The sequence below is a fragment of the Carassius auratus genome, chromosome 5 (assembly GCF_003368295.1).
Source record: "Carassius auratus strain Wakin chromosome 5, ASM336829v1, whole genome shotgun sequence".
In the NCBI taxonomy this organism is placed as follows: Eukaryota; Metazoa; Chordata; class Actinopteri; order Cypriniformes; family Cyprinidae; genus Carassius; species Carassius auratus.
The window spans coordinates 12770529-12784993 of record NC_039247.1 but is presented as its reverse complement, the minus strand read 5'-3'; the positions used below and the strand labels follow the sequence as shown (position 1 = coordinate 12784993).

At 36.7% G+C, this 14465-nt stretch overlaps 2 protein-coding genes across 5 annotated transcripts; one reads left to right on the top strand and one right to left on the bottom strand.

The window, feature by feature from the left end:
- The first annotated feature begins 251 nt into the window (after window positions 1-251).
- LOC113076039 (transcription factor BTF3) lies at window positions 252-5923 on the top strand. 2 transcript variants are annotated; one of them, XM_026248699.1, is made up of 6 exons: window positions 252-392; window positions 1153-1221; window positions 1340-1453; window positions 1559-1760; window positions 4458-4514; window positions 5551-5923. In XM_026248699.1, exons 2-6 carry the CDS (start codon window positions 1153-1155, stop codon window positions 5595-5597), a joined length of 489 nt encoding a protein of 162 aa, XP_026104484.1. In that variant the 5' UTR covers window positions 252-392; the 3' UTR covers window positions 5598-5923. The 2 variants fall into 2 exon arrangements, with proteins under 2 accessions (XP_026104484.1, XP_026104475.1); XM_026248690.1 differs by having other exon boundaries at window positions 311-455.
- A 200-nt stretch (window positions 5924-6123) lies between these two features.
- On the bottom strand, window positions 6124-9768 carry ankra2 (ankyrin repeat, family A (RFXANK-like), 2). 3 transcript variants are annotated; one of them, XM_026248667.1, is made up of 9 exons: window positions 9676-9768; window positions 8633-9009; window positions 8375-8533; window positions 8207-8272; window positions 7642-7739; window positions 7299-7424; window positions 7018-7084; window positions 6829-6909; window positions 6124-6682 (listed from the first exon to the last, which is right to left on the bottom strand). In XM_026248667.1, exons 2-9 carry the CDS (start codon window positions 8883-8885, stop codon window positions 6627-6629), a joined length of 906 nt encoding a protein of 301 aa, XP_026104452.1. In that variant the 5' UTR covers window positions 8886-9009; window positions 9676-9768; the 3' UTR covers window positions 6124-6626. The 3 variants fall into 3 exon arrangements, with proteins under 3 accessions (XP_026104452.1, XP_026104467.1, XP_026104459.1); XM_026248682.1 differs by having other exon boundaries at window positions 8633-8899; window positions 9676-9737; XM_026248674.1 differs by having other exon boundaries at window positions 9672-9692.
- Window positions 9769-14465: the final 4697 nt, after the last annotated feature.

Sequence of the window (14465 nt, the reverse complement as noted above, 5' to 3'; positions counted from 1 at the left end):
TGAGATGGCATATTGATCTGAGGCGTCAACATTATATATATATATATATATATATATATATATATACAGAGTTATTAAACTAACGTTAGGCTACATCAGAGGCCATCTCACGATCAATTTCCACATAGCTAAACAACGTATAGCAACGACATTATGTCTGGTTAATATTGTGCTCGTTAAACTTGTACCTTATATCCTTACACAAATACCGCACAAAAGAGACCCGACTGCGCTGGTTGAGCACTGTTGTTGCCCAGACTAGTGCAGGCCAGGGCGGGTAGGAATGGTTTCTGGATCCAGCCCACTGCGTCGCATTTCAGCCCTGTCGTCACTTCCGTCCTCCTCTCTCGCTTCCATCTTGCTCTCCGCGTGTGTTTGCTGCTAGCGTGCAGGTCAGTGAGGAGCTCTAAAATACTCTATTTCCTGCACAACCACTCCTGGTTCCGAGGCTCAAGGTAAATAAGTACCTTATTTACCAAACGCGACTGCTGTTTTGTAGGAAATACCCGCGAAAGCTGCCTAAATAGGTTCGGGTGAGACTCGGCCCTACTGGGGGAGACCCAGGCCTGAGAGCGCGTGAGATTAGCACTGCTGCTAGCTCACTGCAAACATGATGACATTAGACTTTTATCTAATGTTTTTACATATATACTTGTAAACCTTCTGCTAATGTCCTTTTCCTTTATGACTTTTCGTCAGCGTTTAGAAATGGCTAACTTAACGGTTTTCTATGTGGACCAAGAGCCTCTGTTTTTTTTTTCAGCGAGAAATCGCGTCGCATTGTTTTATATTTAAAGAAAATGGCTACATAATAGTGTCGGACTGAAAGTGTTACGTTGCGGGTGTTAAAACTACCTGACTTGACTTGAGTCAGTTGATCGCTCTTGCTCAACAGGCCTGACAACCAGCTCTTTCATTTGCTCTTTTTATTAGCGGCTGCACCGCAAATGATATATTCTGTGCGTTTAAGAAATGAACAAGGGCGTGAGCTGGGCGATTAACTAATGGATGTGCATGTGTTTGTTCAAGTTTTCTTGTGTATTATTAAGAAGATTGTTCGCTGAATGTGTCATTCATACCGCGCCCCTGCAACTCATTTTGCTTTAACTTCCCTCCACACTATCATTAACATCCTTCTGTGCGTCTTTACAGATGAAAGAAACGATAATGAACCAGGAGAAATTAGCCAAGTTGCAGGCACAAGTCCGCATTGGTGGAAAGGTAAGAGCTTATAATGCAAAAACCTCGTTGTAATTTGGTTGGTGTATTTACTTCATAACTGTTTGGTCATGTAAGTGTAGTTCCTCACAAACACATTAATGGTATTTTGTTTTGATAGGGTACAGCCCGCAGAAAGAAGAAGGTGGTCCACAGAACGGCCACTGCCGATGACAAAAAGCTTCAGTTCTCTCTGAAGAAATTGGGAGTAAATAACATCTCTGGCATTGAGGAGGTAAGGTTTGGTTTCAGCTGTGTACATACTGTATTTACTAATGTCTAAAATAATCTCTTTCCATGTACACTTTGGTCATTTAATTGCCACACTGTTGCTTTGCAGGTGAACATGTTCACAAACCAGGGCACGGTGATCCACTTCAATAATCCCAAAGTGCAGGCCTCACTGGCAGCCAATACCTTCACCATCACAGGCCACGCCGAGACCAAGCAGCTGACAGAGATGCTGCCCTCTATCCTCAACCAGTTGGGTGCTGACAGCCTGACCAGTCTGCGCAGACTCGCAGAGGCCTTGCCCAAACAAGGTGTGTTCAGTTCTTAAAAATGGGTCAGATTGCACAAGGACAGATTTTTTTCAGAGGCAGTGTCACATTTTTTGTTTTCATTTTATGCAGCAAGCAGCTAGTGAACCAACTAACCTTTTAAAGTGACAGTCCCGTGTGTGTGTTGCTAACAGGTGTAAGCATGTTTCGGGGGAGGGGTGTTTCATTGCCTCTGGTCTGTTCCAAGAGAGTTTGCTTTAAAAAAGAATTTAATCTGGTCATTTAAGACTAAATTGAGAGAGCAAAGGAGGAATGCATAAGCTTTTTTTTTATCAGCAGAACTTCTTTGACCTCAAATATTATTCTGAAGTACTCTCAGGGCTGCAAGATTAATCAAATGTGATTGTCATGCACATCTTGTCAGTAAAGCCGGTTCTGTGATTTAGTAGTGATATTCAATTTTTACACTTTAGTTTTTCAAACCGCAGTTTGGGAAAAATTGGTTTGCTTTGTAATTTTAATTTTCACATTGTTTTTAATGGTTTAATCAACTCACAAACCCTAGTTTGAAACCTTGAGCCAAAGCAAGATTAATTATTTTACATGCAGAATCTTCGCTAATATAAAGTGTGTTATTTCTTGTTTGACATGGTTGAAGGTTGAATTTTGGCTATTGGTATGTAGGCTTTTAACCCTGAGTGATATTTCTCGCTCTTCTATTAATCTGAGCCAATGGTTCCCATAACATATGCATGTTTAGCCCTGTCTTTATGGAAATTATATATTTTTTTTTAGTCTCTCTTGTAGGGCTGGGTATTGATTCAGATGTCCCGATTTGATTTTGATTCACAAGCTCTCCATTCGATTCTCTGTTTTTACATTCAGTGAATATAGTTTTAATTCAAATAAATTTTTTACAAAATTAACTGTTAACATTAGTTTACAATCTGTGAATTTATAAAAAGAAATTAAAAGCCACAGGCCTGTATTTTAAACTTTTTTTTAATTTTTTTTATAGGATCCTTTTTTTAAAACAATAATGGGGCCATATGAAATGTTCTTAATTTTTCTGGTAATCCGATGAAGGCATAAAACAATTTAATTTATCCTAATTAAAAACCATTTTATTTTTTGGAAAGCAAAGTGATGCACAGTAGAGGTTCACTGTTAAAATTAAAAAGAAAACAAATGTTACTATTCCTTTTAAAAAGTATTTATTCATATTATTAATAGTAGTAATATTGTTTTTATATTGTGTCTTAAGACTAGGGATGCATCGATCCGATACTGGCATTTTCCGCTGATTGGGTATCGGTCAGACGAGACAGCATGTACTATTCTGTGTTATTGTTATCTGAGCTCCCCAAAAGGCACAAAAAAATTATAAAGCACCAAGACGTTTTCGTGCGCACCTTTCTTGCATCAAGAACCGGGTACTTACAACGTTTTCATTTTTTTAGTACCGAAGTACCGGTTCTTTTGACAACACTTTTCCGTTCAGCAATCAAATTGTGTGTCGCGTTTGGTTACAGTCAAAACCATGAAACAACTCTCTTCAAGAGCGCACAGTAACCAGGTTTAGAACTGTTCAAAGGGGTCAATAAACTAACATACAGATTTAATACACTACGTATCCATACCTCTTCTCTTTATACTAGTAATGTCCGGTTTGCGAATGATTCGTTTGACTTAACCAATTCTTCTATTTGTTTTAACCAGTTCACCAAATCGGACTGAATCATTTGGTTTGAACCGGTTTGCGTCTCCAGTAATCATGAATACACAAATTACTTAATTCATTTTTTTACATGGCTAACACTCTGAGTCGAAATAAACCAGTACCCCAGAGTAATTAATTTACTTAAACAGTAGACTGACTGAACTGCTGTGAAGCGAGAACTGAAGATGAACACGAGCCGAGCAGCTTGTGTGTTGTGCTAACTCTTCTAAATTGACTCTGAGGACTGCGCAGCCTGCACACTGTGACTGTTTTAATCTCATCATGCGGAGCACGTGATGCGCATAATCGCTCTGTGCCGCTATATATGGGCACCTTTAGTATTATAATACTTTTCTGCGCTATCAAAGATTATTAATAGTCTTTCTTGTTTTGTCCTTTCTATGATATGTTGCTCCCTTCATTACTGTGCTATACATTTAAAAGAACAGTCTTTTAAATTTCTATATGTATATACTTAAACTTTGTGCATTTGTGGACCAGTGATTTTTCTGGAATCTAGAGTATCTTTTGCTGCTGAATTATCTACTAACCTAGTTTATAATAGTCTTTTTGTCATGTATTATGATTATATATTTTTACATTTGTTATTTTTCATTAAAATGAAGTTGTTTATATGTTTGTTATATATTGTTTATATTGATTGTTTAATACACAAGAGTGATGATCAGGTCAACACAGATAAGAATAGAAATTTTACATTGAATTAAAAAAACTGCGCTGGTATCAGATTGGATTGGTTCTGAAAAATTTGTAACGTTGCATCACTACTTAAGACTGCTAAATAGTTATATATTTTTGAGTTTCAGAATCAGAATGAGCTTTATTTTTCGCATACAAGGAATTTGTTTTCATGATGGAAGATTCTGCATTGCAACAGAATGACACTGACAGAACAAAAACACAGATAATAATAAAATGCTCTAGAATCTCCAATATTGTATTGTTTAAATAGGAGAATGTTTGTACATTATTATAAGATTTTCTCCAATTTGTTTTAGCTGGTGATGGAAAGGCACCGGTAGCTGCTGGAGAGGAAGATGATGACGAAGTTCCAGGTCAGTATGCTGCTCTGAACTCTTTTTTTGTTGCAATTTCCTTCTTATTTTTAAACAATCAGCTCTCGTGTCTTAAGTTGCAACAAATACCATAAAATTATTTGCTTACATTTTCTATTATTTCTATTATTCTATTATTTCTTGTGTATTTTATATGCCTCTTTGCTTGAGCTCCACAATTATTACCATATGGGTTTCTGTGCATGTGGTAATGCAAGCAAAGCACCCTTGCTCATGTTAGGGCAGCATCTCATCTTGTGGTGTGGAAATGTCCAAAAAAGGAAGGTTTCAGCAGGTTGTCTTGGCTTTTGCACCGTCATCATATACAAGTGTTTAAAATCTCCTCTATTGTTTATGAGTACTGAAAGCTCAGTTTGCTTTTCTTTTGAAAGAGAGGGGGTCAAACACATACGGTTGCCATTACAATTCCCCAGTTCTCCTCCCTGATCAAACTCCAGTTAGTAACCCAAGTCTTGCACATGTACAGTATGATTACATCTCCAACACTGCAAAATGAGCTCACCCGTGCGATGACAAAAAGAGGTTAACAGCTTGTGCCATTGTGCCCATTACTGAGATTCAACCTTTTCTGTCCCTTCTGAAAACAAAGTCCAGCCTTCTGTTAGTGATTTCCATTCTGATGCCCCAAGGCAGAAAAGTTGCTGGTCCCTTCTTTTTTTTTTTTTTTTTTTTTTTCATCTCCTAAAAGGCAACCTGCTTTTGATCCTCTGTGGTTTAATTTTTACAGCTGTGGACTTTTCAGTCCCCAAGTGCTCGTTTGTTCTCTATGGAAATTACTTACACACGTGGGCACACAAGTGAGAGAGAAGCACAGAAATTTCCTTTACAGATCATGTTTCTTTAAACATTCACAGATTGTTTATTAAAGATGAGATTTAGTTTGTTACACTCACATTTGTCCAGTGTTTCTTCATAAATCCTGTTTTCCCCGTGTTCAGATTTAAACACTCTGAATTGTCATTGACTACAGGTAGAGCTGGTATTTGATTGAATCCTTGTTTTTCTCTCTTTGCAGACCTTGTGGAGAATTTTGATGAGGCTTCAAAGAATGAGGCAAATTAACGTCATGGGAAGGAAAGACGTTTGAAATCTCTGGTCTCAGCGGAGACTTGTGGGACTTTTTTTTTCTTTTCTTTTTTTCTTTTATAAATATTTTGCATCCCTGAATCTCCTTTATCTATTTCGTGCACTGCTGTGACCCTCATGTCGAAGCTGAGAGTGTGAGATTGATTGTAACACACAAGTTTACGCACAGTTTTATGAGTGTGTGTGTTTGCTTGTGCTATCCACGAAGCCATCTTTGCCTACACCTTCCCTGTTACTGGGGCTCACTCATTTGGAGCCTGTCTGAATCAACATCTGGAAATAAACGTTTGTTATTGACAAAAGGCTTATTAAATACTTTTTTTTTTTTAAGTGGGGTTGAGGTCACTCTATGCTGTTGACTTGGTCATTTTCAACCACAATTAAGATGATTCCTAAAGGATTAGTACATAACTAGAACCCTCATATTAGAAATGGAGTGGAATTCTACTTCTATGGCACTTTAATTAGTTGTTGTTCCAGACACAAGTCAGGCACATCCTTCAGTATAAATTAAGGTTTATTTACAGTGTTGTAGCACAAAACTTACATGAAAAGGGCAACATCTAAAAACTTGGGGAAAAATGTATATTGTTACTGTAAACCTAGATTTCACAATGTTCTTTTCCACTTGATTCTAAAGTACCCATATTTAGATTTACTTTGTTTTATGACCCATTCAAGTTTAATGTAAAGTGAAGCAGCTTATTTTTGCATTAAACGGCAAAATATATTTTCAAGTACACATTGCAAGTGGTTAAAGAGGACCTAAAAACACATCACACGGAATAAAAACCACATATATATCAGTAGATTAAAAATGCTGAAGTTCCGATCTCATCATGTGCCATCCATTTTTGATCTGTGCATTTGCATTTTCTACAGTGGATAAAAAGTGCCAACTTCATATAAAGTATGTTCTGCAAACTTCAAATGGTATTGTCCATGTCATCATACCAAACACTGACAACACTTAAATATTCACTGTACTTCTTGTAGTTGCTACGGTTATTCTTTGATTCCTTGCAGAAGCTTCAGAAGATGAGCCTCCAAGACCTGTTGGACTGGGAAACAATATAAATGATTACAAAGACAATAATAAGACCAACACAAAATGGGTATAATAGTCTGAATATTATTTACACTTAATAAAACATGTCTTAAGAAAGCTCAGTTTGATTAACACTAATAATAATCATGTTATAGTTACCATTTCGGTGTCCCATTGCCACAGCCATGTCCATCGCATTGAACCCAGAGTCAGACTCCATGGTTGGGTCAGCTCCACTCTCTGTCCAGTGATCGGAAGTAATATTAACAGTTAACCAAACCTAAGAAGAATACTTAAATGCTGTTTGCACAGCAGTGAAATGAAATCAATTTAAAGTAAGCATTTTACCTAAGAGGATTTCCACACAGCGAACATGATTACCATGCACTGCATAGAGTAATGGCGCGCCACCATTCTGGAAATACAGAAGCACTGCCTTAAGTGCATATCAGTTTTTTGCTTAAACAAACATTGATTCTGGCTACTACACCTCAGAGTGCAAGGTCCAAGCCATACTCAGAAGTGTATTCACACCATATAACCATACTAGAAAATAAAAATGACTCCTACTCCTCAAACCAGGCCATAGATATAGATGTCTTCAGGGACTCAGCGTTGTGACTGCTTACCCAATCATACTCGTTGACGTCAACTCCACAGTCGATAAGCATTCTGATAATATCTGTGTACCCTTTACTGCAGGCCAGTGACAGTGCACTCTCTCTTCCCTTGGCCAAGAGATGAGGATCTGCACCCTGAAAGGAAAGAGCTGTGAGTACCTGGAGATTTGGCTATAGGATTTCACTTCTGCTTTGTGTTTCAGGTGATCAGCTAAAATCTGAGGTGACAGAATAAAGAATTAAAAAACGATCCAGAACAGTGAGCTCATGATACAAAGATGGCAGCAACTGAGGATGGACACAAAAATGAATTCTAGCTGAAAAATGTAGTGAGTGTGTATGATGTGCTCACACTCTGTAACAAGAACTCCACTACAGCGATCTGTCCATGAGCTGCTGCCCACATCAGTGGGGTGAATCCCTCTTCATCCTGCAGGTTTATTACAGACTCTAATTCAAAGAGAAACAGGAAGGTAAGAGTAAACTCATCTATCAGAATTTTAGACCTAGAGATATAGTTAAAACTACACTACTGTTTAGCCGTCTGGGGTCAGTCAAATGCTTCTGTTTTGTTTCTAAAATAAATTAATACTTTTATTCAGCAAGTAATCAAGTTGATCAAAATTGACAAAACATGTCTAATGCTAAAATAGACTTCTAGTTTTCAACACTGATAATGAAGCAACATGTTTCTTCAGCACTTAATCAGCATATTAAAAGGATCATGTGACACTGAAGACTGGTGTAATGGCTGTGGAAAATTCTGCTTTTCTATTAAAACTTTTAAAATATATTCAAATATATCAAATAACTGCAACATTTGTCAGCATAAGAAACATTAAAAACATTTACAACCCCAAACTTTGAACAGTAGTAAGACCAAATTGCTTCATATAAATTTTTACAAACAAACTAGCCTTGTTCTATTCGACTGGCTAAGAACACCATCTCTCCTTGTGCTGCCAACTGATGTATAGACAGTGCTAGAAGAGAAAACAAATGGTTATGATCATGGTTATAGTTTTAAACAGTAGGTTGACAAATATCAGAGGCCAGTCTTGCCAAATGAGATTGAGAAGACTTACAGTGAACGAGCAGCGGTGTGGATGAGACCTCATTTCCACGGTGTTTGTTGGTTAGCGTGGTCGACTGCTTTATCGGAGAGAAGTGTTTGGTGGTGGATGGTGTGTACACATGCCTAACCTGAATCCCAGGTGAGGGAGATGTTTGAATATTACACTCCGCTGTAGAGAGAGAGAGTAAGGAAACAGGCCATTTTAAAGACTTTTCTGACAATTATATTCAATGGGAAAATATCATTTTTATCTATTCACTTGCTTTACCTTTAAATAACACAGAGGCCACCTCCAGATCAGAGTTCACCTGGTCCTGGATATTTTTACTATCTTCCTCATTCAGTGACTTCACAAAGCGCGAACACACGTTCATGTCAAAGCGATTGGGTAATATAAACTTAATGCCCATGGCATTCTGTGAGTTGCTATCGTCTGCTGATCCAATGCTGACGGATGGCTCCACCTTGATGCCCGTCACCTCTGGCAATGGGCACAAACCCTCCATCTCCTCTGATGCCATCGGCCCCTCGGAATCTGTGATATTCCAAAAGATGCTACGATAGCCTCTTTTTTCTTATATAGATTCAACCCCTTTACAGTAAGTGGATGATGTTCAGTCGCCCTGAAGAATGGATCTTTTGTGCCTGGGATATTTACAAAGAAATTTACAGTAGTTTAAATATGTGTACAATTTGATTTGACACACTACAGCTGATATAAACAACTGTAATTCATGTCTTCTTTGTTTATAATTTTTTAAAGGCTGTCCCTTCAGTTACTTTTGTGCCTCTGTTTGATACTATAACCTCACAACCATCACTAACAGCAACACCCCCCAGCTGAATATTATTATAATATTATATCAGATTTCATGATGGAAATTAAACCATGCACGTTTGAAAAAGCCCTAATCCTGGAAAACGATACATAATCTCACATGTCCAACAAATGAACGCGCTTGGTGTCAGTGTGACCAAAACAAGGTTAGCCAACCAGCTAACGACCGCCGTAGTTCACGTCACACTGACTGTAGTTTATCAATAAAAAGGAAGTGAAACACTGCTGTACAAATACATATTAATTCCAGCATGGGCATTTCCTCAGTTTAAACACAGACAGGATACGAGAGCGGCACAGCTTGATTTCTAATACAGGATTAACAGGCTGACGCCATCATCTTATTTCAGCATTTGAAAAAATAAAAATATATATAACGTTATATATATATATTGCTCAACATATACTATTGAACATTTAACCACAAACGTAAATCATCGTCTATTTTAAATAATTCAATCATATATACCTACCAAGTTTACTAATATCGTTTGTTTTGAAAAGACGCGTTGTTCTTAAGGTTGAGTGTAAATAAAGTTTTTTTCGAACGCAGAGTGGGTGGAGTCAAGTGTGTTCATTTATCAACAGTTGGATTTATAAATGTATGCTGTACATTGCAATTACATTGTATCCATGGTAAGACAACTCCCGCTATAAAAATAGCAATATTTTTTTCCAACACAAAATATAAATATAAAAGGCATTTTAAATAAGCAAAATTAAATCATGAGAGGGGATTCAAAGCTCCCAATCTGACATTCATATAAAAAGTAAAAGAGAGGAAAAAAAAGTTACTTTAAATATTTTTTGTCATCTTAGTGACAAATAGTGTCCCATTTTACCTGAATTCACACTAATGTTTGTAACTTTAGTGACAAAACGCCTGCCTTTTGTGCTTATGCAACTATCCATTCTGCGTGTGCAGGCTTTATTTATTTAGTTATTTTATTAAATTTTTTATAACATGAGCTCTATCATGAGTGATGTGTTTGTTTGGAGTCTTGCAAATCTTGCATGACATATTTAGTGATTTTTTGAGTATGTGCACTCATGAGTTCTTGTCATTTGTTTATTCTTACAAAATATTTGTGTAATTTTGGAATTAGTGGTCACTAGATATCCTCCATCAAAGCCGTTCTCAGAATCGAGTGGAGCAATGCATAAATATTTATGTAAAATCTGGTCCAAACAACTGAAGAGGAAACAAAAGTAGACTCTTGTCCGGCCCACTGCAAACCACTGGAAAAACATCCAGATAATAACATCTCCATTCTCTGCTTGGGTACAGTTGAAATGTTCACTGCAATTTGATCAGACAGCTGCATTTCCCACTCCAGTATGTAATAATTGCTTGATGAAGCCAACAAAAAACTTTTCATTGATGCAAATGTATAATTATTACTTCCTAGTATCTCCCTGCTTTTAAGAAAGCAAATCAACTTCATTATTTGTTCTCAGTATGCAGAAAGCCTGTGCTTTTGACGTTTATGGCATTTTTCATACATCATGACCGCTATGTGATTTTCTATTCCACTATTTAGTGGGTCTGAGATCATGCATTTATATTACTAGATTTGCCCTTTGGTTTCACAATGGTAATCAGATTATATGGGATATACTACATATTTCTACATAACCTGTCAAAGGTCTGCTTTAACAGCCTCTAAGCCCCATTCACTTTTGTGTTCACACTCGAGTTCACTGTTTGTACAGACCCCTGTGTAAATGATGGATTTTAGGGCATTGATTGAAACGGACACTATTACCAGCCTTCAATCCTCAACCTTTAAATACACACAGAAAACTGAAATGTTTTGAGGAAAATTAATCACTGCATTCTTTGTCAAAGTACTTTATAGAAAGTCAGTTATATCAAGTTTAAAAGACAAAGATAAAATGCATTTTTTATTGCCTGTCTTTTATCATCCTGGATGTAAATATTTGTTTTTTTCTGTGCTGGAGAATTGAATTGAAAGTCTTCACAGAAAACTTTGTGTCACATGTGAGAGAGCAGCGAGCTCTTTGGTGATAGATAGTATAGCATGGTTACAACCAGATCCTATTTTACTTATAAATTACTGTAATACTGTTGAAGAACATGTTAGTTATTGTCAGGCCAATTGTTTTGTAGGTTATAATGGACTGTTTTTTTTTTTTAGTGGACGCTTAAAGACAATAAAACATTTAAGATAAATATAAACCATTTCAACAGCCCTGCTTGAACTATGTGCAGAGAGCTTTTCTTGGAGAAGCTGATCAGAAGGATCTAATTCAGCTGTACACTCTGACCCCTCGTGTTTCATGGCTTTAACTCCTTGATTGTTTTGAGTTGACTGTGAGACTAATTCACACACACATGCCTCTAAAGCTCCAGAGTGCTGATCTCTTAACTCGCTGATTAAGGACTTTGCGGGATAAGGCAGCATTTTAAGCTCTTGTTTAGAACTTAGCCAGCTTCTGTTACACTAATCTTTTTTTTTTCTGGCACTAGAAGCCCTGCTTCAGTTAAAACTAAATTTCATCCCAATCCCTATTGAACCATAGTCTAGTTTTGAAATTACGCATGATATTCATAAAGGCCATTTATTGCATGGAGCATACCTATTTTTTTTTTTAAACAGTAAATAAAACTCTTGAGATATAAAATCTATTTTACAAGAGGGTCCTGACCAAGACAGGCAGCACACATTGTTACACATTTAAACAATAAAACAGGCATCAATTCACATAAACAAAAATATACACATCGGGAAAACTCAAGACAAAATCATTTAAAATACACTTAGATTAATTGAAAGAGATCATCTCTCTGAGACAAAATGTATCTGGTTCCAGTTAGATGAAGCAGCATAACTAAACACCATTTTACCTATATTTGTATGAATTTTCAAGATATTTAAAGGAACACTCCTTTTTTTTTTTTTTTTTTTTACTAGGCTCATTTTCTAACTGCCCTAGAGTTAAACAATTGAGTTTTGCTGTTTTTAATCCTTCCAGCCGATCTCCAGGTCCGGCGGTAGCACTTTTAGCTTAGCTTATCATATATCATCGAATCTGATTGGACTGTTAGGATCTCACTCAAAAATGATTAAAGAGTTCTTATATTTTTCCTGATATACTGTTTAACTCCAGGGGAGTTGGAAATTAAGTCTATTATCAAAAAAGGTGGAGTGTTCCTTTAAAAGATAAAAATTTACTGATTTACGGAGAAGTGTTTTGAAGAATTTGATTAATCCAAGTAAAAAAATGAAAAAAGCTTTTATAATCTGTTCCAACACAAACACATGCAGTATTTGTTGAATACTTTTGCTGAACCCTAGAGGAGATTAATAGTTTAAAAGTTAGCCTATACAGGCACTGACCAAATAAATGGAGGGTGGGTTGAAAATCTGCAGCATTTTTGTTGGTGAGCTGCTTAGTATAAACCATTATTAAGGTTATGAGTTACATGACAAGGGTCAAAGATTGTACTCATAAATGAAAAATGCCAGTGTATTTTCCTAGTTTTTTTTTTGCAAAATTTTTATATCCTAATTTATATAAAATAGGCCTTAACTGTGACATGCTCAGCTTTTGATGTTTCTGATTTCTTTCTTATTTTCCTCATCTTTTGTTTCCTCTATGATAGTAGCATCCTTATGCACTGCATGTGAATTTTGGTTGTTTTATATATATATATATATATGTGTGTGTTTTTTTTTCTAAAGCTGTGTTTTTAGTTCATTGTTAGGCTGTATGAAAGCCCATTTCACAATAAAAGAAATAAGAATAGCAATTTTGACAGGTATAATTGTGAGACAAAAAGTTTAAAAATGAGATAACAAAGGTCCAAATCATGTCATAAAAAGTCAACATTCAACATTATGACATTAAAAAGTATGATTTAAAGCCACTAAGTGCGACGTAATTGTGAATTGGTAAAAGATAGAATGGCTTTCCCAGCACGTCGCATCTTGATGACAGAAATATTTAACAAAATAAAAGATTACTAAAGTAAAAAGTTAAAATGTAACACAGAAATGTGAATATGTTCTCTCATCCTAAACAAAGATTGATTTTAGTTTTTGATTTTTTTTTTTTTACATTTGGGACAACAAAAGTGGCATCATATTCTGACATCACTTTAAAAATCAATAAAATAGTAATTAAAAAATAACATCAGCAAACGTGAAACTTGAAAGTGTTACATTTTCAACCAGCAAAAGCGGGAAACAAAATGTTTCATTAAAATGGAAAATCATCTCCCATTTGCACTGATTCACTGATTTCTTCTTTTTAGTTCCCCAGTTCAGTGACTTCTGATGGAGTTTGGAAGTTGAAAAGTTTCGGGAAGTGCTGTGAAATGTAGCTTGGTAAATGTGCTCACTGCTGTGCCAGTGGAGGGCTCAGGCCAGCCGGAGCGAGAGACTACAGTTGTGCTTGCACGGAAAGAGAGGACAGGACTCATGAGAGATCATGATTTGGGACACCTGGGTCGAATTTGAACTTAAGCCTAAATTTGGAACAAAAGCAGTCCAACCTTTGATTTAAACACACATAGAACAATTTCAGATTTACAATAAACAACTCCCAAAGAATAGAGACCACAACCATATACAGACTTTTTTATATTCTTCTTATAATGTAATGTTGGTTTTGCACTTGCCAGTTTGGCCTGCATATTAGTATTATTTTGTTGTTTTTTACTGTGGAAAACTGTCATTTTGTCTTGTGCTGTCAATCGTAAATAAATAGATGATAGTGTTGTTTAAGAACTGATTGACTTTCATGCTGTACATTTCACACTTCTCTCTTTTTTTTGCCAACTCCCTTCCTTTAGTCATCTCTGTGTGTTCTGGGATGTGAGAACATGTCGAAGGCTGATGGGAGATTGGGGATCTTTCATTTCGGGGTTGGTGGTGTAACTAAATCAGGAACCCAAGGAGGGCAGCAGTGAGAGAGCTGCCTGCTGAATATAGGCCGATAGCGTGAGACCCTACTGAGCAGCCTTGTATGTTCTTCCGGTCAATAGGATCTGAAGTCGTGCTGGAGCTTTTGTGGCCAGTCTTTTCTCTGTTCCCCTGCTGTTCTTCACAGCAAGGACATGGGCCATGAAGTGATCTCCCCTCTTTCATAGAGTGAGGGAGTCAGACAGATATTGTGATGAAGGAAGGGAAACTGTTGTTGTAGCTTTTAGTTTGTTTCTTGGTGTTTTTTGTGCATTTGCTCATGAGAGAGACTAGGGGGTTAAAGGCACTTTTTGGGTCACGGCTCAGCTCCAGTA

Excerpts from the sequence above, each read along its gene's own strand:
- LOC113076039 (XM_026248699.1), top strand. The coding sequence starts at position 1,153 with ATGAAAGAAACGATAATGAACCAGGAGAAATTAGCCAAGTTGCAGGCA. Across the intron at positions 1,761-4,457 it reads AGAGGCCTTGCCCAAACAAG|CTGGTGATGGAAAGGCACCG; the intron begins GTGTGTTCAGTT and ends AATTTGTTTTAG. Across the intron at positions 4,515-5,550 it reads AGATGATGACGAAGTTCCAG|ACCTTGTGGAGAATTTTGAT; the intron begins GTCAGTATGCTG and ends CTCTCTTTGCAG.
- ankra2 (XM_026248667.1), bottom strand. The coding sequence starts at position 8,885 with ATGGCATCAGAGGAGATGGAGGGTTTGTGCCCATTGCCAGAGGTGACG. Across the intron at positions 7,425-7,641 it reads TGGAGTTCTTGTTACAGAGT|GGTGCAGATCCTCATCTCTT; the intron begins GTGAGCACATCA and ends CTTTCCTTTCAG. Across the intron at positions 6,683-6,828 it reads GGCAATGGGACACCGAAATG|TCCAACAGGTCTTGGAGGCT; the intron begins GTAACTATAACA and ends ATTGTTTCCCAG.